Source organism: Oxyura jamaicensis, chromosome 11 (assembly GCF_011077185.1).
Source record: "Oxyura jamaicensis isolate SHBP4307 breed ruddy duck chromosome 11, BPBGC_Ojam_1.0, whole genome shotgun sequence".
Lineage (NCBI taxonomy): Eukaryota > Metazoa > Chordata > Aves > Anseriformes > Anatidae > Oxyura > Oxyura jamaicensis.
In genome coordinates, this window is record NC_048903.1 from 19,681,941 (window position 1) to 19,706,650 (window position 24,710).

The 24,710-nt window shown below is 64.9% G+C and overlaps 2 protein-coding genes across 6 annotated transcripts in view; both read right to left on the bottom strand.

The window, feature by feature from the left end:
- CBFA2T3 (CBFA2/RUNX1 partner transcriptional co-repressor 3) overlaps positions 1 to 6,591 on the bottom strand; it is a 25,994-nt gene extending 19,403 nt beyond the window's left edge. For 2 of the 4 annotated variants that reach the window (XM_035336900.1, XM_035336898.1), the window contains exon 1: positions 6,239 to 6,589. In XM_035336900.1, the coding sequence (XP_035192791.1) occupies positions 6,239 to 6,308 (70 nt within the window). In that variant the 5' untranslated portion in view covers positions 6,309 to 6,589. Of the gene's footprint in view, positions 1 to 5,044; positions 5,056 to 6,238 lie in introns of those variants that run through there. The other 2 variants (XM_035336901.1, XM_035336903.1) reach the window with 2 other exon arrangements.
- Positions 6,592 to 17,811: 11,220 nt separating this feature from the next.
- On the bottom strand, positions 17,812 to 24,710 carry LOC118172780. 2 transcript variants are annotated; one of them, XM_035336904.1, is made up of 2 exons: positions 23,987 to 24,710; positions 17,812 to 20,236 (listed from the first exon to the last, which is right to left on the bottom strand). In XM_035336904.1, the coding sequence occupies exons 1-2, from the start codon at positions 24,636 to 24,638 to the stop codon at positions 19,794 to 19,796; spliced, it is 1,095 nt and encodes a 364-aa protein (XP_035192795.1). In that variant the 5' UTR covers positions 24,639 to 24,710; the 3' UTR covers positions 17,812 to 19,793. The 2 variants fall into 2 exon arrangements, with proteins under 2 accessions (XP_035192795.1, XP_035192796.1); XM_035336905.1 differs by having other exon boundaries at positions 17,812 to 20,228; positions 23,985 to 24,710.

Consider the following 24,710-nt stretch of genomic DNA (forward strand, 5'->3'; position numbering starts at 1 on the left):
CGCTGCTTCCGTCCCTGGCTGTCCCGGGGCCGCCCGCGGGCCGGAGCTGCAGTGGGAGCAGCCACACCTGCAGCCACAACATCTGTGCAGGGCGAGCCCCACGGGCACCCCGCGACCCACGCACCCACCCCGGCCTGGTCTCGGGGTGCCCCCACCCCACATGGCCTCATCCAGGCCGCCCGGGGTGGCCGCACAGCACCGGCACCGTGGGGATGCCCACAGAGGTGGCTCCCTGCCCACGCCGGGTGCCCGGCGCACCCATCCTGCGTGCCCAGGCCCTCCTGCGTGCCCTGTGCCAGCTGGGGGGGGGGCACTGAAAGTGTCCCTCCCCCCCCAAAGCCTACTACGATGTTGTTGCTGGCTAGCGCAAGCCCTGCTAATTTCCCTGCGAGCTGAAGCCCTGCCTCTTTGCGTAATTACTCGGCTTGGCAGCTGCCTTCCCTCTGCGAGTTGCCGCCAGGAGCCCCTGCCGCCCGGGTGCTTGTTGCATTACTCATCCGCTCCGCTCCCCAGGGCGCGGGGCGCTGGGGACCGCGGCAGCCCTGCCGGGCAGCGGGGCACTACCATGGCACCACCGCTGCCAGGGCACTCATGGCACCACCGCTGCAGAGGTGCTGCGCAGCCGCTGCACGACGTGTGTGCTGCGTGACCATTGTGCAATCGCCAAATGACCATTGCGTGGCCACCAAATGGCCATTGCGTGGCCAGTAAACAGCCACTGCGTGCCCAGTAAACAGCCACTGCATGTCCAAGCTCCCACCTGCATCACCTCGGGTCGCAGGATGGCCCTATCCCACCCCAAGCTGCTGGCAGCGTCGCCCCCTCCCAGCTCCTGCTGCCGTGCACGGAGCCCTCCTCCTGCCCGCACGCCCCCGTCTGCGCCTCCCAGCCCCGAGCGCTGGGGTTGTCCCCGGAGCCCCTCACTGGAAGCACCCCGGCCCCGCCGTCGAGGCCCCGCGGGCTCAGCACCATCCGCCCCCGCGCACAGCTGCGCGCCGTGCTGCCGCCCCGCCGGGCTGGCACATGCAAATGCAACGGCATGGGTGCATCTGGGTACGTGGTGCGTGGCGCAGCACCCCCTGGCACACAGTTCCCAGGTTCGTGGAGCATCCAGGCATCCCGAGAGCGCTCCCCGAGGCTGAACCCTGGTTTCAGGAGGGGGCTGTGGGGGTGGCCACGCTCTCAGCCAAATATGCTGTCCCCCATGTGCGCCCCATGCCCTGCAAGCTGTTAAATTCATGGTGAAGTCCAGCTGGGGAAGCCCAGCCAGAACCCAAGGGTGACCAGCGCCGGCCCTGCACCCAGCGACCTGCAGGTACCAGCTGTAACCTTGCCAGCTTTGGTTCATTTTGGGTGTAGATGCAGGACTCTATCAAGTCCCTGCTGGCTCCGAGCAGCCACCCGCCCGTGGCAGCGGCACCACGGCGTGCGCGGGGCACCGTGGGCAGGGGGGGAGCCCCCGCCGCGTCCCCCCCGGCGGCGTTTGGGTGGCAGGGTCTGCCTCGTTTCTATTCCACGCGCGCAGCCTGTAATTTTGGTCTATTGAAGTCATAATTCACCGCTGAGAAAATAAACATTTGTGTTAGCTCGCTTTATTCGGCGGGCCTCGTCTGAATGTTAATAACGCCCTGCCGGCGCGCTCGCACGTGGCCTCGACCGCCGGGACAGACCCGGGCACCCGTGGCCGTGCCCGTGCCACCTCCTCGCCTGTGGCAGGCTGTCACCTGCTGTCCCATGCCATCCCTGGAGCTCTGCAGATAGGAGATGAGGAGGGAAGTGTGGCGTCGTGCTACACCAGGGATGATGATGGAGCTGGCGGCGAGGCCACCTCAAGAACAGGCGATAATTTGGGGATGAAACCTGAGGCATGTCCAAAAGCCTGCACCCATCTCTGGGTCAGTTTGTGTATTTTTTTGAGTGCTCCCTGCACTGTCCCCAGCGAGGGCAGGGGGGCACCGAGGTGACCCCCCGGGCGCCCTGCTCCAGCCCCAGCCCTGGGCAGGGCTGCCCCGCAGGGTTCCCCTGGCACCGGGTGCTGGGTGCTGGTGCTGGGGGCTGGTGCTTTCCCCTCCGCATTTGCATCTTCCCAGCCTTTATCTTCCTCCCCGTCTCTGTATTGCTGCAATTACAGACACTTTAAAACACAATGATCTGGCTGTTAGTGTGATGGATGACAGAACCTTTCTGTCTGGTTTAAATCACTGCCGAGAGTGAGCAAACTTCCCTGCCTTAACCCCTTCGTGCCCCTTAGCCCTCTCCGGAGCCAGCCCCGCCGCTGCCACGCGCCCCACGGGCACGCGTGGGTCCCACGGCAGCCCGAGGCTGGTGCTGTTAGAGAAACGCCACCTTCCCTCGGCTCACACGGGGACGGATGCAGCACTGTGGTGCAGGCGATGGGGCATCCCCAGCTCCACGCCGCCAGCAGCCCCGCATCACTGCCGTGGGAGAGCAACGTGGAGTGAGCAGCCAGGCCGATGGATCAGCGCCTGTGAGGGGCCGATAGGCTGCCTGGATCTGTCCCAGCCTGGCTGTCCTTCCCCAGAAAATCTGGAGCCGGGGCAGGATGGGGCCCTGCCACCCTCGCCAGCTCCATGGCTTCCCAGGGATGCTGGAAACTTCTGTAAGGACTTTGTGTTGTGGGACTGATGGCTCGGCGTGCAGCCGGCTGGCGTGGGGATGAAGCGCACGTGTTGTGTCAATTTGTGCTCCCTTCGTGGCGAGGAGAAGGCATCTCCTGCCGCTGAGCACCAGCCCTGCGCCCACCAGCACCGCCATCCAGGTGCCGCAGTCCCGCGGGACGGTGATGGCACCGCAGGTCACCGCTTCTGCTCACTGGTTCCACCCGCTGCGGCTACGTCCCCCTTTCCCAAGCCTCAAGCCTTGTAAGAGAGCCCTCGGTGCTGGTTTCTCGCACCTTCCCCCTCGCCGTGCCGTGAGCCATCCCCTTGCCGCTGCTCAGACCTGCTCTGCCGCGCCGGGGCTCGTCTGGGGGCGAAGGCACCGAGCCGTGCCCGCGCTCAGCCCCAGCGTGCCGCAGGTTTCCTGTGTCACCCCTGGGAGTCTGGCTGCCCGTCTGGGTCTCTCAGTCTCTATCTGCAACCTCGCAGGGAGCTGAGCATCTCTGGGTGCCCTGACCGTGCCCGCGGTGCCAAACAGGGCATGGGGACAGCACGGAGCAAGCCCTTGGTGATGCAGAGCCCGTCACCCCAGTTGCGTGCATGGACGTGGTGGCCTTAATCCCAGCTCCTAAATCCATCCCTGGGAGCTGGGCTGCAGCCCCCAGTGCTCTCCCCTTGGCATTTCGTTTGCAGCTGGAGCCCAGGCTGGTGCTCCCCTTCCCCACGGGGTAATTTGGCAGGGAATGCGCGGGGGAGATAAGGGGCTGGTGGGGAGCCAGCGGCCGGGGAAGACAGCTCGCCCGCGCGCCGGCTATCGCCCGCCGCAGCTGCATCCGCCGCGGGGACATCTGCTGCGCAGGAAGCGCCTCTCGCCAGCTTGTCTTAAGAAAGGGGCTTCGCTTGTGCCTGGCTTCCCCCTGCACCCGCTCACGGGGGCTCCCGGCGTCGCAGCCCCCCGCCCCCCCACCGCCCCGGCCCTCGCTGCCGCTGGGACGAGGGCTGGTGGGAGCAGCCCCGCCCGTCACCGCCTGTGGGGAGCGGAGCCGAGGGCTTTGCGGCTTCTGCACGACTTCCACGAACATGAAAAGAAAAAAAAAAAAAAATCATGTTTTCCTGGCTGACAGATTCGTTCCTGCTTCCCTTTCAAAGGGAAACCGGGCCCTACTGCTTATCGTCCCGGCGCGCCCTGCACCGCAGCCTCCAAAAAATCACCGTCTTGGCTTAAACACTGGGAGGCTTCGGGATACGTCGCCGTCCCTCTGGATGCTTTAAACCTCCAGGTTTTGGGGCTGCTGGGGCCGTGTTTGCAGCTTTTCCTTGCCATGGGGTGCCTGGAAACTGCCCAAAGTGGAGATGGCCTCGTGCCCCTCTCCTCCTGGTGCCTGGGGGTGCACAAAGACACCGCCGCCACCCTGGTGCAAGCAGCAGTTGGCAGGCAGCTCGTCCCCTTCTTGGCCTGAGGGAATGTGCCAGAGGTGCTGAGCAGAACCCCAGCAGGTGCCCAGCGCACGCAGAACACTGGGAGCCTCCCCCCCAGCACAGCACAGCATCCCTCCAGCTCCTCCGCTCCCTCTCCCGGTGACGTCCCCTGACCAGGCAAGGGGAACAGTGGTGCTGAGCCTCCCCGACAGCCCCATCCTCGTCACCTGTCCCCTGCGCTCCCTGTGACACCTCCCTGTGAGAAACCCTGCAGAAGAGCAGCCTGGGGAGCCGAGAGCATCTCCTGGCCCTGCTGAAGCTCCACGGCCGCCCTCCCATCTCCGGCTCTGTGCAGCTCCTGCTCCTGCTCCCATGGCTGAGCCGCAGCTGCCTGCGCTGTGCTCTTTAACGGTGGGAATTTAATTAGTTTGCTCTTCCAGCACCTCAGGTCCCTGCAAAAAGGAACGAGCAGGAGTTGGGCCAGCACGGCCTGCCTCTGCTCCAGCTCTGTCCAGGACGGCGCAGCAGCACCAGGAGGATGTTGGTGCTGTGCCGTGCCGTGCCTTGGGGAGCCCCAGCCTCGTGGCGGGGCCATCCCGGAGGTCTGGGATTCGTTACAAGGTCCAGATGCACTGTGGCAGCGGGGGACGTTGCGGCTGCCTCTGGCCACCTGCATCGTTTCCAAGTTCCCAGGCTAAAAGCAGGGCTTGTTATCAAGAGCAAAAAATGTGCCACCTCTGTTGTATTTCATTTCCCTTTCTCCACCTCTTCCCTGCCCGCTGTGCATCTGAGATAACAGCTCTCCGCGCTGAAGCCGGAGCGAGGAGCAGGCAACGGCCTCGCCAGCCCTATCGCTGCCTCCCTGGCTGCGAGTAAATCAGGAAGTTTGCCGAGATATTTGGCCAACAAAATAAACGTTTCTCCTGCCAAGCACCTAACCGGCACCTCTGCCAGCCCGCAGCAATCTGCACGGCTCCGCTCGCTGCGCCCCTCCGGTCAACGGCGCCCGCTGGCCCCCTGCGTTATCGGGGGGTTCCCCTCGCTCAGTGGGACTGGGGGCAGCAGTGGGGTGCTGTGTGCTGGCACGGGGCAGGGACCAGTGTCCCCATTGCTCCCACAAGGGGATCGCTCCGAGAACCAGCACTTTGGGTGTCTCTGCCTTGAATGGGAGCTCGGTTGCCCATGTCCCGGTGCCCCATCAGAGGGGCGCAGCGCTGGCACCTGCTGTGCTTGCACAGTGGTGATGCAGCACCCAGGGTAGGGGGCTTGGGTGCACCCCATATCCTTGTCCCCAGCCCAGCAAGCAGGCTGAGCAGCATGGGCTTCATCCTGACCCCCAGCCACATCACCTCTGCCAAGGGATGGAGCTGGGATGGGGACCTGGGAGGTCCCCACGCTGCCCAAACCCTGTCCTCAAACCCAACCTGGCTGCATCCCCATCCGGCAGGGTGGGTGCCGGCAGCGGGCAGCGGGGCAGGGTGCTGTGCATGGTGCCGCCGGGGAAAGGGGTGTGTGAGGGGAAGCGCGGCAGAGGGCCAGCATTGTTCGCTCGGGGCAGACAAACGCCGGTGACTCAGCTGGCCGCCGCTTTCCTTCCCACGCCCGGCGCGGCCCCTCCGGGTCCCTGCGCGTGGTGCCGAGGGATGCCCAGCACAGGGCATGGGGATGCCCCAGCCCCTGGAGCCAGCACCGATGCTGTCACACTGCAAGGGAGCAGCAGCACCTGGAGAGCCCATGGGGCCGGATCCTGAGCGTGGCGGGGCAGAGGTGCTGCAGGCAGGGTCTGGCTGCCGCCGGGGAGCGAGCGTGGGAATGTGCTCCCGAGCCACACGTGAGCTGCTGACCCAATAATGAAAGAAAGCACTGGGTAAACAGAGGATTTAAACCCTGCAAATAAAACCTAATCGCGGCTGATTGCTCATTACAGAAAGGTTAATTGCAGAGCGGGCTGCGGACGGGTCCCCGTGCCCCATCCTGCTGGTGCTATGGGCTCAGCTGTGCCCGGGCCCCCTGCCCTATAACCAGCTCCGACCGGCCCTATGGGGACGCCCCGTTGGGGACCCCCACGCACCACTTGGGCGGCACCTGCCAGGTCCCAGGGCTGCGTGTGACACTGGGACAAGTCACCTGCACTGCGCCACGTGCACATGGGTCGCCCACAGCCCCCCATCTCCCTGCTCCCACCGCTGCACCAGCCTTACCTTGGCCGGTCCTGCCCGATGCCCTGGTGCTGGAGGGGTGGCTGTCAGGCTTGGGTGGACCCCCGGGCATCCCGGGGATGTGGTATCAGCGGTGCCCAGCTCAGCCAGCCCACTTCTGGGGCAGGCACGAGTCCCTGCACCGAGGAAGGGGATACTGAGCACCGTTGGGCTCGGTGCAGCGTGGGGCGTCCTGCCCGAACGGTGCCTGCCCTGCCGCGAGGGCCGTTCATGTGACCGCCGGGGCCGGGGTGGCAGCAGCGCCGTGTCCCATGGCGAGGGGGAAGGTGAACAGCTGCCGGGCAGTGATAATGCGGCGGGTGGGGGGAGGCCGGGCAGCTGCGCCCGTGTCCTTCCCCAACAGGAACCATCTGCGACCAAGCCCAGCTCTGCCTTCCCTATCAGCCATTCCGGTCTGACTTTCCAACAACTTCCCCTTCGCGCCGGCTTCACTTCCTCACTGCTAGGGGCCAGCGCGGTGCAGCTCGGCACCACAGCAGGGTGGCACCACAGCAGGGTGGCACGGTGCGGCACGGCACGGCATGGCATGGCACAGCACGGCATGGCCAACAAGGTGCACCACGGCACAGGCAGCGTGGTGCGGCATGGCACGGGCAGCACGGTGCAGTCTGGCACAGCACAGCCTTCAAAGTGCAGCCTGGCTTTGGCAAGGCAGCATGGTACAGCCGGCAAAATGCAGCCTGGCATGGGCATGGGATGCGCGGTGCGGTACGGTGTGGTTGGCACAGCATAGCCAGTGAACACAGGGATGGGTGCTGCATGGCGTGGTGCAGCCTGGCACAGCGTGGTGCAGCCTGGCACAGTGTGGTGCAGCCCAGCACAGCGTGGTGCAGCCCGGCACAGCGTGGTGCAGCCCAGCACGGCATGGTGCAGCCTGGCACAGCATAACCAGTGCATGCTGTGGCACCGGGGGCTCACCCCCCTGCAGCAGCCCTGCAGCACACTGCTCTCTTTGCCTGGCTGTGGGGACAGGGATCTCCCTTGGCTGCCGTGTCCTGCTGCCTGCTCCATGCACGTCCCTGCCTGCTCTCTGCACAGGACAACCCCCCAGCGGGTGCTGAGCCCCCTTTCACTACCGTCGATTCATGCACCCCCCCGTACTGGGGTTGGGGCTCTCCAACAGCCTCTCAGGCAGAGCAGCCGCAAGCAAGAGAACCGACTTGTTAGAAAACCGAAAGGCTGCTCCGGGCTGCAGGTGGGAGGGAGGAAACGTGTCCTAAAAATACAGCAGCGCCTGCACGGTCCCCGAAGGTGGCTCAGCAGATGGCGTGTCTCGGCGGCCACCTGGGCTCCCGCAGATGGCTCCCGGGGCTCCCCGCTCCGTTCCCCCAGCCCGGGGCTGTCGGCAGGGACAGGGAGGGGACAGTGGGGTGCAAGTGGGGAGGAGGATCCTGGAGCTGCAGAGAGCAGGGTGAAGGGGAAGCCACTGGTTTGCAGCATCACTGCCAGCAGGGCGGGGGGAGCTGAGCACTGCGGTGCTGGGTGCCCCGGGGGACGGTGCACGTGGCTCTGCGTGCTGCTGGGGGGTGAGGGGAAGCCCCAGCATGGGGCCAAGGGGGCCACAGAGCTCCAAAGCACGAGGACAGCCCAAGAAGGATGGTGTGCGCCCATCCTGCTGCCTTTCAGGGGGACACAGCCTCAGCCCCGCACCCACATCCCATGATGAGGGGGGGCTCAGCTCCATCCTGCCCACCCTGGGATGCCCGTGATCCACTGGGAGGGACAGCACAGTCAGCTCATGGGGACCAAGGGCTGCCTGAAGTTTTGGCGGTGTGGGGCTGCGTGGGGCATGATGCTGGGGGCCAGAGGGTTTCCCTCCCATTCTTGGGCTCCCACCTCTTCCCCTTTTATTTCCTGTGGCCCCAGGTGGGCTCGGCATCAGCAGCCCAGGGGTTTGCCAAGGTGCCCTGCGGCATGGCAAAGGCTCGCGGCGAAGAGAGACCGAAAGCGTGCGGGAGATCACACAGCAGGGGCTGCTCCCGGGGCGCGTGCCGGGGCACTGAGTCAAAGCCAGAGGTTTTCAGGGCCAGCAAGAAAAATCCCCACCAGCTGCCTCCCCGTGTCCCCCACGTCACCTGCAGCAGCAGGGTTTTCTCCAGCAGGCACCTGCCCGGCAGCTGCAGGGGCCGTGGGGCAGCAGCGTGGGGAATGCCCCAGCGTGGGGCCGGGGGGTCTGCCCCGATCTGGGGGGAGCCCCGGGGGTCCTGGGCTGTGCCCGGCGCAGGTGAGCCCTGCCCGTGGAGCCTCACGGCACTGCCGGGTGCTTTCTGTCTGAGTCAGAGCTGAGCCTTTGGGGCCGAGCAGAAACTTCCCGCGCGGTAAAGGAGAAGCGGGACCGGCGCTCCCCGCCCCGACACTCAGAGCAGGAGTGCGAAGGGAAGCAAGAAACCCCCGTGGCACGGCACGGCACGCTGTCCCCTCTGTGTGACACACGGCGGGGGCGATGGGGCCACCCCGGCTGGGAAACCCGAGGTCAGGGGAAGCCGCAGCCATAACCCATGAGCAGAATAACATCTTCTGGACCTCACGGCGGTGATTGCGTCCCAAGGCGGGCGGCGCAGGGTGCGCGTGGCGATGGGCGCGCGCCCTCCGGATGCAGCCGTTTCCTGCGGTGGGCACAGCACATGGGCATGGGGATGGGGCTTTTTGCTGTGGTCCCCCCCCAGCACCCGTATCGGCCTCTTCCACCCCGAGGAAACGCGGGTGCAGGACGGGAGGAAGGGGAAGCGAGAGCCTAGGTAGGATTCGGGAATGAAAGGGAGAGCCGCGGCCGAGCCGGGGAGAGAAGGGAGCCGCCGAGAGTTCACATGAAACACAAAGACGAATTCTTTAAGAAAAAAAAAAAAATCAAAGGGATGTGGAGAGGGAGATAAGAGGAAGACAGAGCAGTGAGACGCACGGAGTGGAGAGGACGCGGGGAGCGGGAGGCAGGAGGCGCAGGCGGAGGCGAAGTCGGGGAGCCGGGGGAGCTGTCTCGCACGGTCCCTATCGGCTCTCTCCATCACGGTAGCCTAACCTCAAGTAGTTTTTCACTGAGATTGGAGTGATCAGGTAGGGCTGCCCTCGCAGGCAGCTGCAGGGCTGTGAATAAGCACCTGCTTATCTCTGCCCAACGGCTGTGCGCGGCTGCAGATTGTGCAGAGGACGTGGAGCTGCCTGCCGGCTGCGATTTCCATATCAGCGTCCTGCAGCCGCCTGCACCAAATAAACACAACAGCCACATGGACAAAAGGTTAATTATCAATTTTCAGAAAGGGAGAGAGAGGGGAGGGGGAAAGAGGAGAAGAAACGCTGCCGTGAGCCGTGGGGATGCACAGCCACCCTGAGGCAGGGTGGGCTCTGCGCCCGGGACAGACCGACCCTGAGTGTCCCCAGGGACTGGGATGGGATGGGGTGGGGTTGGGGATGGGATGGGGATGGGGATGGGGATGGGATGGGGATGGGGATGGGATGGGGATGGGGATGGGATGGGGATGGGGATGGGTACCAGTGTTAGGGCTGTGTCAGTGGGCACAGAGGGGCAGAGGGAATGGAGGGAGAGGTGGGGAGCAGCCCCCTCGCAGTCCTATGGCATGTTGGCTCAGCCCTGTTGGGTATGGGCAGGGCTGGGAGAAGGCAACTCCTCCTCCTCCTTTTCCTCCTCGTCCTCTCCTTGTGGAATGCAAGTCCCAAGTAGGGTAATACCCCAAAGCAGGGTTTTGGTCAAGCCCGCGCTTAGGATCGGGGCTTGCTCTTCAATCCCACTGCTCAGGACTGGGCTGAGAAATAGGGTTTGGGGGTGCCGGAGCTGCCCTGCACCCCATGCTTGCACTGGAAGGGGTTGGTGTTATGGGGCTGGGAAACTCCTCTTCCATCGCAGCCACCCATGCACAGGGGCAATTATCCTGGTGTGGTGCACAGCCCCTGTGCATGCAGCACCGCCAGTGCTCGCGATGCTTGCACGGGGCGATGCGGTGCCCCGAGAGCACAGGGCGGCAGCCGTCACACCGCAGGGGCTGCCCCGGGCCCACACGGAGCCAGATTTAGCCACCGACAGGCTCCTAAAAATAGCTGGGAGCTGGGAGGCTGGCGAGCGGCGTCTGCTGCGCTGGGGAGTGGGCAGGGAGCGGAGCAGCTCCTGGCTGGGGGTCCCCTGTGGGGCTGGGGTCCATGGGGTCGGGGTCCACGGGGTTGGGGTGCATGGGGCTGGGGTGCACGGTGTCACCCCAGCACGGCTCGGCTATGGACAGGCTGCTCCCCGTGCCAGCCCTGGGGACAAATGGGGACCAATTTTTATTGGGGTTGGGACGGTCCCAGTCCGCTGGGGAATTAGGTGTGTGGCTGTGGCTAAGGCTTTTAGCAGGGTATGCAGCTCTCAGCTCGGTGAGACCCCATCCGGGTGAGGATGTGGGTGGGAAGCGGGGTCCCCTCGGGGCTCAGGGGAACCCGGAGGCTGGTGGGGATCTCTGCGGTGCAGCCCCGAGCTGCCCCACGCCCCGAGCCAGCGTCTGGCCTCCAGCTGGCAAAACAGGCTAAAAATACAAGGCTAAGAATACCCGGGAATGCCGGCGGCGTGCGAGCGTCCCAGGGCGCGCCCTGCCCCTGTCCCGGGGCAGCCGGACCCCGCTGTCTCCCCGGCCCCCCTCCCAGAGCCAACCCCGGCCCAAAAATACGAAGCGGGGCCCATCTGGTGTCCAACTGAGGAGCGCAGATGTGCTCGGGATTTCAGAGCCGGCTGGCAGCCGTTCAGACCTGTCGCAAGCTGCACCTGCTGCAGGATATTTTCCCTGCTGGATTTAATCCCAGCCAGCCCCCAGCAGCCCCAGGCACCCGGCGGGGCCGGGAGACCTCCCCGTGCCGGCCCTGTTGGTTTCCCCCATAAAATCGGGGAGGTCTGAGCGAAACACGCGGGTGAGGATGTTGGCAGGGGGGTAAACGTGTGTCCCGGGGAGAGCCCCCAGCCCCACAGAGCCCTTCGTGCAGCCCCAGCGATGCTCTCAGGAAGGAAAACCTCCGCGCTTGGAAACTCGCCAGTGCGTTTCCCATCCCCCCCCCCCCCCCCCACCCCCCCCAAATTAACGTGCCGTTATTATTTTTTAACAAGGCTCAGATGCTGACCCCTGTAATGATCGCTCAGCCTGCGGAGGGAATAAGCAGCAAATCCCCTTTTAAATGAAGCCCTCGCGGAGGGATTAGGAGCAGAGGGGTGGCCTCTCCCCCTCGCCCCCCCCAGCCTGCCTGTGCAGATATGCACGGACGGGGGGCTTCGTCTGCCCGTCTGGCCCGTCTGAAGTGGCCCCGGGTGATGGGGAGCGATTAGGATTAGACTCATCCAGGACGAGAGTTTTTTCACCAGATAGAGATGATAATGGGACCCGGAGGGAGGATTACCGTCCCCGTGTCTCCAAGAGCGCTGCCATCTGCGTGGCCGTCTCCCGGCCTGGCTTCTCCCTCGCCCGCGGCCAGCACCGGGGCAGCGGCGCTGATCTCGTCGTGATCTCAGGGACCTGTGGCCACGTGGGGCAGGAGCCGTGCTGTCCCGTGCACCGCACAGTGCCCGGCATCCCTGCATGTCCCCGGGGCTCCTGGCATCCCTGGCGATGCGCTGAGGCTGCTGCCCACTGGGGGAACTGGGAGAGATTCCCCAGTCCTGCCCTAAAAACAGCCCAGGGTCCTGTGCACCGCAAATCACAGCCTGTGGCACTGGCGTGGAGCCGGGGGAGCGGCAGGGCGCTGCCTCGTGCTGCACAAGGGAAACCCAGCCGATGCTTTTTTTGGGTCAATAAAGAGAGAAAAGGACACCACGGCCATGCCAGTGCTGGCACAGAGCCGGGCAGGGCGTGCGGGTGTGGGCTGGGGGCTCGCTTGGTGCCGCAGCCCCCTCTCCGCCCCCCAGGGAGGTGCCACCTCAGCAAGGAAAGGGATGGGAGGGAGGGGATGTGCTGAGCCCCCCGGCACTCCCCCCCTGGTTCTCCCCTTGCCCACCACGCTATCGAAGGCGATGCCGTTAGCCCCAGCCAGGCACTGACCCTGCCGCAGCATCCTCCTGCGGGCACCGGGAGCTCAGCACCGCACACCCAAACCCTGCTGCTCATTTTAGGGGATTCAGGGCTGCTTCTGCCTCGGGACCGCATCCCCCAGCCCCTCGCCCTTCCCACCCGGCCCCAAGGGCGCGCGGGGAGCGGTGAGAACGGGCCCGTTCCCAGCACCCCGCGCCGCCTCCCCGCGCCGGCAGCATATTTCCCTGCTGAAGTCAGAGCCGCCCGGCAAAGCGGCCGCGTCCTGCCAAGGAGCGATCGCACAAACATTTCCTATTTGGGACGAGCAAACAGCGCAGCCCCGGTGCTCGTGGGCACGGCCAGGGGAGCCCCGGCGAAGGCTGCAGTGGCTGCGCCCGCCCGACGTAATTACGGAGCGAGAGTGGCGTCTTGAAGTTTGGATAAAACCTTAATTGAAGTCTTGGCTGCCGTTAATTATATTAAAGGCAGAGCGAGCGATGGGCTTTTTATTAGTTAATGAGGATTTTCATTTTCCAGCAGAGGGGCCCTTTGATGCTGGCAGGGCTGCTGGCTGCTCGCGGGCACTGCGGCGGGCAAGGGGCTGCGGGCGCCGGCACGGGGCGAGGACGGGGGAGCGGGACGGAGCCCTCCCAGCACCGCGCCGTTTTACAGAACATCCTCTCCAAACCTGTGGCAGGCTGCAGCCCTCCTCACGCGATTAGCATTTATTGTGGTTGTTTAGCATTCATTACCAGCAGAGCTGAGAGCCGACGTGCAAATTTCCCCAGCGACGCGCGCGGCGGGCGAGGCGCGCGCGCGCTGGGCTGCGAGCGGGGAGGCACCGCTGCCCTCGCCCAGCCGGCTGGGTGGTTTGTATAAATAACCGAGGCAGAGCACACCTTGAATTTCAAATGCTGCCAGGGAACAGCCAGGCAGGAGTCCGGGCGTTGGGGAATGCGCAAGGAAAGGCGGCTGTCCTCAGCCTCCCCTCGCCCCATCGCCACCACCGCGCACAGCGGGTGCGCCCTGCGGGGCTGCAGCTCCTCGCCGAGCACTTTTTGGGGAGCCTGCGTGCCCCGTGCTGTGCTGGGGGGGCAGCACGGGTGGTGGCAGCAGTCCTGGGTGCTTGGGGACATTGGGCAGCGGGTCCAGGATGCTCCGAGGGGCAGGAGGGGAGGGCAGGGGGGAGAGCCCCCCGTGATTCCCCCTCGTCCTTCCCTGTCACACCGCATGGGGAGGAGCAGGAGGGGACAGCTTAAGCTATCAATGGTCCTGCCTTGATGGGAATAAAATATGCACTGAAAGACATGAAAATGGAGTAAATAAAAGAGATAAAAATGGAACGATCAAGCCAGCAACTTCTCCTCCTCTGATTAAAAAGAGAGAGCGGGGGGAGGAGAGGGGATGCGCTGAGCCCTTGAAGAGGCAGCTGCTGCGGCAGCCGCAGCCCTGATAAAGGGTCTGAGGCAGCCTGTTTGGGAGAGATAAAGTGAAGTCCCAGCGTTTACTGTCCTCAATCCAAGCCTCACCATCAATATTAATACAGCCTGACAAACTGGCGTTTAAGATAGAATAAATATAGACTGGTTCTGCTATTACCTAGACCTTATTAATCTGCTTGGAGGCATTTAAATGCCGTTAAAAATATGGAGTTTACTCGCCGGCGCTTCAATAGCTTTGCCATCCATCACCGTTTTGTTTTCTGCCCTCCTCCCACCCTTCCTGGCTGGACCAGGGCAGCTCAGAGCTGCAGCGTGGTGCTGGTGGACAGGAACCAGATGGGGCTCCAGGGTTTGGGGGCACTGGGCCTTTGGAGCTGGCATGAGAGCATCCCAGCCTGGAGAGGGGCGTTGGGGACTTTGCCCATGTGCTGCTCACCAGGAGCGAGCTCGGGGCTCCAAGGGATGCTGCCTTCCCAATAGCCAAAGTCCTGGCATGGGGCAGCAGCGCCCCTTGAGCCCTAATTAGCCGGGACCTCGTCAGTGAGATGAGGAGGGAAGCCTCTCTCCTTCACCACACTGCCCTGAATTTGTTTGTTACCTGCACCCATGGCAATGGGGACACCAGGGTCCTGTGGGACAGTGCAGCCCCTTCCCAGCCTGGAACCCCCGTGGGTGGTGTCCAGCACCCTCCCAGGCCATCCTGCTGCCCCAGCACCCATGGGGCAGTGGGGACAACCTCAGCGTGGGGGGCTTGCGTGTGGTGGGAGCATCCCTATATGGGCAGCACCCACAGGTGCCATGCACGTGGGGTGGAGGGGGACATCCCAGTATGGGGCAGCACCCATGGGTGCCAGGCGCATGGCGAGGTTCCCCACATATGGGGCAGCACCCACAGGTGCCATGCACATGGCGAGGTGCCCCGGGTCCGGGGCAGCACCCAGGGGTGCCATGCACATGGCGAGGTGCCCCGGGTCCGGGGCAGCACCCAGGGGTGCCAGGCGGGTGGCAGGGGCACCCTGCGCGGGGCCCCGAGCGAGGCGTCGGGCGCAGATGGAGCGCGCGGGGCAGCGCGGGGAGCGCGGGCGGCTGGGAGCGGCGCTCATCAGCCGCGGATTATTCATCGGCAGCTTCTGTCGCCTGCCATCTGTTCCCGGCTGCGAGTCAGGCGGGCGGCAGCAGCCTAACGGGGCTGACGCGGCCCCACTCCTGCTGTCACACCTGGGCTGCTGCGAGAGCCGCCACCCGCGGGCTCGCTCCAGGAAGGGGAAGCGTGGGGGGCTCGGCTGCGTGTCCCCCCCCCCCGGCTGGGGTACCCGGGGGATTTGCGCCCTAAATGTCATGCACGTCCCCCGCCTCGTAGGCAAGGTGTGAGGAGCTCTCTTCGTGGTGTCCCTGAGCTGCTTGTGCTGGAGGTGAAGCCCGGGGGCAGACGGCATCCCCTTGTCCCCTCCCCGGTGCCTGCCCCTTGTCACCCCTCGGCCGCATCCTGCAGCTCGCAGGGGATGATCTGAGCGCTCGGCGGGCCAGGAGCTCGCTGCTGGAAATTGGTAATTGCCGGGTTTTAATTACTTGGTATCCCAGTGACCTTCTGCATCTGCTGGTGAGGCCGTGAGACGTTCCCCTGCGTGCGAGCAGACGTGCAGCGGGACAGGGAGGGGGTGGCCAGGGCCCTGACCGGCAGGTGACAGGGACGGCGCATGGGGGGCTGCACACGGGGACACCCCCGGCCCCCAGGCACCACCCCAGGGTGCTGCAGGCAAGCAGGGGCCACATTCTGACCCCGCTGCACAGCTGGAGGTATCTGGACGAGAACAGGACCGAGGTTCAGGCCCTCCCGATGGGAAGGGGACAAGTGGCAGTGGGGCTCCTTGCCTTGGGCTGGAGCATCCTCGGGGCAGAGCCAGTCCCCCTGCTCAGCGTGCCGAGGGCTGCCTCCCCTTACCACCCCCTCATCCTCCTCCTCCCCTCTCCCAGCCATGGAAACAGCCCCTAAAAAGCAGGAAAAGCCCCTAACAAGCTGCAGCTCCCTGCAGCACGGCATGCAGGAGCCCCAGAGCCTCCGGAGCAGGGCAGGGCGCAGCCTTCCCCGCGCTCTGCCTCACCCTCCCGCGGATGGAGCCCTTCTCCTGCCGATAATTACCGAAAAGTTCAGTGCTGGGAGAGACGGGGGGGGGGGGGGGGGGGGGGGGGGGGGATGTATTAAAATGCATGTGCACAGCTTGGGCCTCGCAGCAGATGTTGGCATAATTAGGGAGGAAAAAATTATGAAATTAATTTGTGGTTCGATGTAAATTTCAGCGCTGGGGGAACGCGCGGCTCCGCTCGCCTCCTGCGTGCTCCCATGCCAGCAGCAGGGGCCGGGGGAGGCCCTGAGCCCAGGGAAGGCACCGTGGTGGGAAATTCGTGGCCTCGGCGGTGCCAGCCCCGTGGAGGAGAGGCACTGGGTTAGCAGCGCACGGCCAGACAAAGCTTCGCTTTCCCCTCCGTTTTTCTACATCTCCTCTTCCTCTGGGAGCCGGAGAGGAATTAATATCTGCTGCCTGCCCCGGCCACCTTCGGCCCCCGGGGAGGAGGAGCGCGGGCTCAGGTTAATGCGCCTATTGATCGGCACCAGCCCCTGGTTAAGCTCGCTCTCTGCCGCGATGCACCGCCGCGCATCCTGCCGTGATGGATGGCCCGGCTGGGGCCGGCGCGACCCGGCGCTGCGGCTGGAAATGGGGGTCAGCAGCAGCACCAGGGGGGGATAGGTGGCTTCGTACGGGAACAGCGGGGACGAGGGCTCTGCGTCGTGCCCCAGCAAGGGGGGGGGGGTATTTATTTGCTGTTGTGTGGTCCCTAAAATTGCATTTCTGCAGGATAAGGGGAGCTCCAGGAGGCTGCTTCCAAAGGTGAGGAGGAGTCCTGCGGCTCAGGAAAGCTGCAGACCCCCAAAAGCTCCGCATGCCCCCAGGGCATGGACCCAGGACAACAAGTGCACCAAGCCCAGGCCGGGCCAAGCCTCTGTGCCCCTTCCCTCCACTCCCTGCTGGCCCCACGAGCGGGGTCTCGTTCCCATGTCCCCATTAATAGGTGCAGCGAGCAGAGAGGCATCGCTGCGGCTCGATGCGCAGCCACGGTGGGGATGCTCCAAGGGGCTCCCCAGGGTGCCCACATCCCCAGTGCTGGGAGGCTCTTTGGGCAGTGTGGGGATGCTCCGGGCACTGCTGGCAGCGGGAGGACCTCTCAGTGCCCTCCTTCATCCCCCAGCCCCGTCCCTGCCTCCTCCGGCAGCACAGAGCCCCGTGGGTGCCCCGGCACGGGCTGACCCTGCTGCCCGGCTGCGCCTGGTGTGATTCCATCTGGCCCCATCTGCTCCCACCCGGGCTGGGCAGGACCAAATGTGGGTCGCGGGTGACACCGCGGTGTATCCGGAGAGCACCGCACCCCTCGGTGGGATTACCCAGCTGCTCCCAAGCTGGCCCCGGGACCGTCTCCTCCAAAAGGTTCCCTTCCAGGGGATTACGGATAATGCATCTGGAGCAGCACTCGCTCATCCAGGTTTGTGATTTATCTGAAAATCAAATTCCGGTAATCTCGCCTGCCATATGGCCCTGCGTCTGCGGCCCTCGGACGGGAGGATGGACCCGGAGCCGTGCAGGAGGCAGGGTCAGGATGCAGGGCTCCGGCGTACGTCCCCGAGCATCCCCCAGGCATCATTCCAAGCATCCCCCCAAGCAATGCCCCAAGCATCGCTCCGAGCATCCCCTGAGCCGTGGTGGGGAGGGCAGAGGGGGTCAGGAGCAGCCACGCTTGGGTCACCCCCTGCAGAAGATGCCCAGGGGAACATTTTGGGGATGGCCTGAGATGTGCACGCACCAGGAGGGAAGCAGGACCCTGAGGTCAGCCTTGCAGGGAGGAGGAGGATGCCCAGGGCCTGCCCTGCCCAGCGACGTGGTGGCAGCAGGGATGGCCCCGGGAGGCAGAGGCAGGCGCCGTCCTCCAGCAGGATCTGTCCTCGGGGAGGCCGAGGGCTGAAGCATGGCCCGGGGGGCCGGGGCCCCCGCGCTCCCCTCCCCACCCCTCATTCCCAGCTCATTAAGGCTCTCCCATTATTCTGACATTTGTGCGCGTCACGTACCGGGAAGAAGTAATTTACTTAGAAGAAATTAAAAGTTCATTTTAATTGAGCGCACACTGCAGTATGCAAATGCAGGGCGCATTATGTACACTGATGCAGAGACAAAGGCTGTAATCAGCTGTTAACCCTCTGCGGGCCGGCCCCACGCGATGCGGGACTCGCCGGCACGGCGTCACGGACACCGAGGGACCCCACACGGACACCGAGGGACCCCACACGGACACCAAGAGACCCCAACCCCATGGTGAGGGCGTCCCCAGGCCACGCAGCTCCATGGCAAGGCAGCACCAGGGCGCGGGGTGATCCCCACGTGCGCCTCCCCGTGCAGTGCTGCTGGAGCCAGACCTGATGCCAGTGTTAGGTGTCCCCCAACTGGGATGTGCTGGGAGGGCTCCATGCGGCCAGACGGCATCGATGGCCTGGGCAGTGGCTCTCCGGGGGTGATCAAACCCTTCTGGGGTGACCAACCCCTTCTGGGGAGCCCAGGTGGAATGGGGACAGAGACCCAAGGAGCACAGGATGGCTTGCCACACCTGGGACTATCCTCAAACCCAGCGATACCTGGATTTAAGGTTGGTTCTAGATACAGCGAGCCCACGATGCTCCTGTTTTTTTTTTTTTTTTTTTTTTTAGGCTTTTCTTCCCTGTTTTATTTTTTGCTACCTGTCAGACCTGCGATTTTTTAATGGCAGTGCAAATGGAACCGGTTCGCAGATGCGAGATGACAGCCCCGCTGCAGGAGACAGACAAATTACCTCCAGCCCCGGCTCAAGACGCCCACAGACTCGAACAAAGGCAGCCCGCGGCGGTGCAGCGAGCCGTCCGCGCTCGGCGTGGGTGCTCCCCCCGTGCCGTGGGTGCTCCATGGGTGCACGGGCTGCGGGTGTGATGCCCATGGGTACGGAGACCTCCATGGGGCAGACCCACGTTTTGGGGACGGGCAGCAGCCGCCGTGCGCATCCAGCTTCATGCTCGGCGTGGGCGATGCTAAAAAATGAGGACAGAGCTGTCCCCTGGGAGGGGACACGCTGGAGGTGACAGGGTGCCCTTGGCACAGGCCCAGACCTGGCTGACCTCAGCAGGATGGGTGCTGACGTTGGGCACCCCTCTGCGTGCCTGGCACCGTGGTGGCCTTGCTGAGGACAGCAGGGACGGCTGTCACCTCCCTGGTGCTCCTGGGGAGGTGACAATGGCACTTTCCCCCCAGAGCTGCACCGGGAGGAGTGCTGGGGCGCAGCCTGGAGCTCACACCTCCATCCCGGCCGCCCCTCCAGGAGCAGCCAGGCTGCAGTCCCAGTGCTCCCAGTTGGCTCCCAGTAGCAAAAACAGCCAGGGTGGTCTGGGCGGCCACGGCGCCGCGGGGAGGATTTAATTAATTGCTGCTGCGTGACCTTTGCGTCCTGTCCCACGTGCCGGCCGGGCGCCCGGCTCCGCAGCTCCAGATGGCACCCGGGAAAGAGTTAAGTCCGCTGTGATCAACAGCAAGAAGCAAGTGGTAAACAATTTTTCTCTCCCTCTGCTAAATTAATATGCAAATTCCCCCCCCCCCTTCCCCCCCCACTCTCTGCTCCTGCTTTGAAATTAGCGAGGTAGAATGCTCGGGCTAATTATGCATTCAAACGAGCAGGCTTCGTTAATGTGGCACTAAGAGGAGCCTGAAAATGATTGTGAGACGATGAAATTGAAATTCGAGCACGGCACTTCTAATGCATCTGGAGTCACTCTTGCGTGCCCCGGCAGATGTAACCTGGCAGTGACCGGCAGCCCCCGCCGCCCGCGGCCGGGCACCCCGCGCCCCACCGGCCTCCTCCCGCTGCTCGCTGCCGTCTCCACGGCTCACGGGGCTGGAGGGCTTGCCAGCCCCGTCCTGGGATGGATGGGGTCAGGATGGCCCTGGTGCCGCGGAGCTGAGCATGACGAGGTCCTGGGTGAGGTGGGGACACGGGGCAGGAGCGTCCCTCGGGCAGCAGCCGGGCTGGTCCCGCTGGGGGACGCTGCCTTCAGCCTCCAAGCTCCTGCTGGCATCGTCCCCAGGCCAAATCCTCACCCTGAGGGAGGTGTCGTTGGTAAAGCTCCGTGTGTGGCGGGTGGATGAGCCTCTCCCTCTGCCTGGACATGCTCCTGAAACCCGGTGAGCCCATGGCAGGGGAGCTCCAGTCCCTGTCACCGGGTCCCAGTGTGTTTGGTGACTGGTGGCTGTTGGCACATCCAGCAGGGACCAGACTGGTGGCACCTCCATCACGTCCCACGGTCCTTCGCGTGGCTGGGTGCTGCTGCTGCTGCTGTCCGGGCTGGGGGACGGACAGACAAGGGGACACAAGGGAAATGTCCCCCCCCAGGGCTGCAGTGGGGCTGGTGGCACGGTGGCATCCAGGGCCGGGCTGTGGCTGCTGCATCCAGCAGGGCTGCGTCCACAGGAGGCGGTGCCCACGGGGCTGGGGATCTGCGGACCAAAAAGCAGAGGAAAGGGTCAGGATGACAAAAATAGGGCAATATTTTACACCACGAGTGAACTGCTGGGGATGAGCATCGTGAGGCTGTGACGGACACAGGTGGTGGTAGTGGACATCACCAGCCCCCGTGTCCACCTGGCCAACGGCTCACAGCTGCAGCTCAGCTCCGTAGGGGCTAAACCCAGTCAGTGATGCAGGAGAGGGGCTTGGCACAGCGGGTGCATGGGGAGCTTCCCCTCACTCAGCCCGGTAGCCCCCTGAGACCCCCGGGAGCACGGGCACAGCGGCTCTGGGGTGCTCCCGGCACCCAGTTCTGCAGCCCCGGGCTGGCAGCCGTGGAGGAAATACCTGAAGCAAACCCCCCGCCGGGCAGGAGAGGCGGATGTCGGTGTTAAATATTCATCAGAGGCGTGGATTTTACTGGAACCGTCCATTAGGAGGTAATGCACCATTTGCAGCGTGCTCCTGGTAGCCGGGGCACGCCGGGGCTGGGCGGACGGCGGGGGGAGGACGGATGGCCTGGAGGAGCCGCAGCGCCGCGAGCCAGACGTGCCGTTAGCCATCGGTGGGGAGCTACAGGCCTTAGGTGCTCGGCCACCAGGAATAAATGGAAGGAAATAGATGAGGAATAGAAGGAAACAGCACCCCAGGGAGGAGGGGAAGGGCTGGGGGAGCAGCAGAGGTGCAGAGCCTGGCGGGGATGGTCCCCTCGGGGAGGATGCGATGGCACGGTTTGGGCCAGAGGGATGCTGAGCACCCCGGGGGGACGTTGCACATCCCGGGGGATGCTGAGCTCTCCTGATGGCACCTTCACAGAGGAGCTCAGGAGCTCGGAGCAAGCAGGAGCTCGCTGCTGGTTCCCCAGGCCAGGCTGTCGGGTCCAGGGGTGCTGGGGCAGGCTGGGGGCAAGGGCAGACTGCGGGCACCGGGACCGCCGGGGCCGGCTCCGCTCCGTGGCACACACGGGGTCCAGGCTGGTGTGCGGGGGGGGGGCTGCTTTCCCCCTCTCCCTGGTAATTTTTCCCTCTGACTATGATGCATAGCGGTGCTAATTCGGCACGTTGCCATTAATTCCAGCACAGCTGCCGCTCTCTCCCTCAAGGCATTTCGCTAATACTCAGCTTCAGAGCCTCTCAGCAAATTAACATCATTTGTTCTGCAGAACATGTTTTATTTCTACACTACATGCATAGCTTATTACTCCGCGACAAACTCGGGGTGTGCGGGGAGGCAGCGCCGGCGGGCACGGCCCTCCAGAGCAAGCCTCCGTGCCCGCGCCGTGCCTGTCCCCAGCGGGCGCAGGGACAGCGTGGCACGGCACAGCCCCCGGGGTATGGCACAGCCCCCGGGGTATGGCACAGCCCCCGGGGCCCCAGCTGGAGCTGCGGGGATTTTCTCCCAGCACCAGGAGGCTTCTGGTGCCGTGGGTCAAGCCCAGGCGGTGGTGTGAGGCAGGATGGTGGCGGTGCTGGGTGCTCTCCGAGAAGGAATTTGGGGAGGACGCGGTGTGGCGTGGCACAAGGCACAGGAGGGGGGTGATGATGAGCCCTTGGGCACCGTGTGGGGAGGTCGTGGATGAATGGGAATGGACCCAGAGCTGCCCACGTCGTTGCCCACCACGCGCCAGGGGATGGGAAGACAGCACAGGGGGGAAAAGGCTGCAAGGAGGGACGTGCCCCCACGCTGTGCACAGGCCAGGTCTCTGGATGGCGTCCCCAAGAGCTGCAGGCTGCTCCTCCCGCAGGCTGGGCGCAGAGGGATGCTCCCCGGCCGGGCCCTTTCCCTGCTCTGATGATTATTCCCTGGGCGATCGCAGCCACAATGACCACGCTGCTAACGGCCCCGCCTGGGTGCCGGCAGATACGAGGGCAGACCTGCCCGCGTGGCACCAGCTCCTCGGCAGCTGATTAACGCTTCTGGAGCTTCAGTTAATTATCTCCGGACAAAGGGAAGGAAGGGGCAGGCGTGCCAGGCTCGCTGCATGGGTGGTGCGGGCAGGGGGGGGCCCAGCACCGTGCCCCCAGTGCTGAGCCCCCTGGGGAGCCGGGAGCAGGCGGGTCAGGGTGTCCTGACGAACCCCAGACCCCGCCGGTGACAATATCGGGTCTTCCCCTTCGATGGAGGTTATTTCAGCTTTTTTCCCAAACATAAAACCTGATTGTTTGCATAAACAACCTAATTGGATTGTAGCGCACAGCATCGCTAATGCTGCGGGCTGGCGGGGAGCTGCAGGGGCAGACACGGCACCGGCTCCCCCGTTTTACCACTCTTTTGCCACCTTTTTGCCACCGTTTCACCGTGGGGCACCCCCACACCCTGCCCCGTGGCTGGTGACCACCACGGGGACCCAGCACCGGGGCCACCCCGGCTGGGGACACCGCTGTCCCCAAGGCAGAGCCTGGCGTGGACGTGCCCTCGGTGATGCCCCACTGCGAGTTCCCAGGGGAGCGGGGACGAAGCCCCTGTGCCGGCACCGCCTGCAGGCTCAGCCTGAGGTGGAGGAGGAAGAGGATGGAGGGGATGAAGCGAAGGGGCCAGCGCCGAGCTGGGGACGTGGCAGGAGCGCTGCCTGCCCCGGGCTTCCACGGCTGGGAGCTGTTGAAGGCTTTCATGGCAAAAGGCGGCGAGGCTGCATGAATATTTCATTAGGAAAGCAATGTGGTGTGCTGCAGAGAACATCTGGCTGGAGTCCCTGGAGACCCCCGGCTTGTGCAGGAAGCAGGAACTGTGAAATATGGAGGAAAACGAGGGAGAGGGGGGCACGGGGGAGGCGTCCCGCAGCATGGGGTGCGATTCAGCCCCGTGGTGGCAGCTCGGAGCCTCATCCTGCTGCGAACAACAGCCCCGTAAGGCTCGCATGGGGCATCCTCCGGGCTGGGGGGCCCTGAAGGAGTTTGTCCTGGTGGGGGGTGAGCGGAGGGGACAGAGCCAGGGTCCTTCGTGGGTGCAGAGCATCAGGCAGGAGCCAGGGTGGAGCGAGGGGCTCAGCACCAGGCAGCATCGGTGCTGAAGCCCCCTCCCCAGCACGCAGCCCGCACCCCAAAACACACACCCGCATGTGAAGCCCATGGCCCCAAGCCCCAGCCTGGCCAGGGGGGAGTGAGGATGGTGCTCTGGCCACTGTCCCCTTCAGGCTGGGGGCAGCAGCCTCGTCCCCACGGCTCTGCTCTGCCGGGGCTCATAGCTCTGCTCTCCAGCCCCTCCTGAGCCTGTCCCCGGGTTGGGAACTGGGCACAGCTCCCACAGGACAGCGGACGCGCTGCCGGGGCACGTGCTGCCCTGCTCCCAGCCGCCGGCTCCGACTCAGTGCCTCCGCGATGTCCAGAGCTTCGCTGGGTGCCAGAGACCCTTCGGGCTGCGTTTCACGGGGCCGAGCGGGTCTCAGCTCCCTGCTCCCCCTTCCCGGGCAGCTCAGGGAAAGCCGCCTGCCTCCTGTCGTGCCCTGCTCCCGGCCAGCCCCGCGCATGTCCCAGCCCTGCCGCCTCCATCCAGCAGACAAAGCCCGACCAGACAAAGCCGCAGCCCCGGCCCCTGGGCAGCTTCCCCGCCTGCACGGCGAGGGGACGACAAATCCTGAAGCCATCATCCGGCACCCGGGGCCCCTCGCCTGCCTCCGTAGGCACGGGGAGCCGCGCGGTGCAGGCAGTGCCGTGGGACGGGCGGCGAGGCCGCAGGCAGCCTGCACGGCACCCCAGCCCCTCACGCACGCACCCAGCCGTCTTTAAAACGAAGGCAAATACCTTTTTCCTCGCCAGCTCCGCTGTCCGCCACCTGTCCTGCCTCGGCCACGCGGCGCCTCCGCCGTTCTGCCCGTCCTCCATGCACCGCCACCCGCGCCGGGACGGGCTTCAGACCCTCCTCTCCCCTCCGGCGGGTTTCGGCCCCACGCTGCCTGCTGGCATTTTGGCAGCCTCGCCGCTCCAGCGATGGCATGTGTCCATTTTTTTTTTTTTTTTTCTCCTCGCTCCCTTTCACAATCCATCCCCAGCCTCTCCGCCGCTGCCTCCGGAGCCGCCTGCGGTGCCAGCTCGCAGGGAAATTGGCAGCGAGCGCGGCGCGGGGACGCTCCCGCAGCTGAGCGGAGCCCCTCTGCCACCACCCGCCCTGGCACGGGGCCGGGGCGGCGGGGGGCTGCTGCCGCTCGCCAGCCCTCCCCAGCACCGCTGCCAAAAGCCAAACGAGGGGGGGAAAAAAAGGGAAAAAAAAAAAAAAAAAGGCAGAGAAAGGATCTGGCGGCGCCGCCATCACCGGCCATGGGGGACCCGCTGGCGACCCTTCTTTTGCCACGTCCTCGTCGCTTGGTGGAGGGTGTGGGGGCCCTGCTGCAGCCCTGCTGCCCCTCGTGGGGAGGCTCGGCCCCGTTTGTCCCCGTGTCCCCACCTGTGTCCCCATCCCGGCCAGGCGAAGCCTGCCCGAGGAGCGGGAGGCGACGCCGGCAGCCCCGGCGCGGCGATGCTGCGTGGC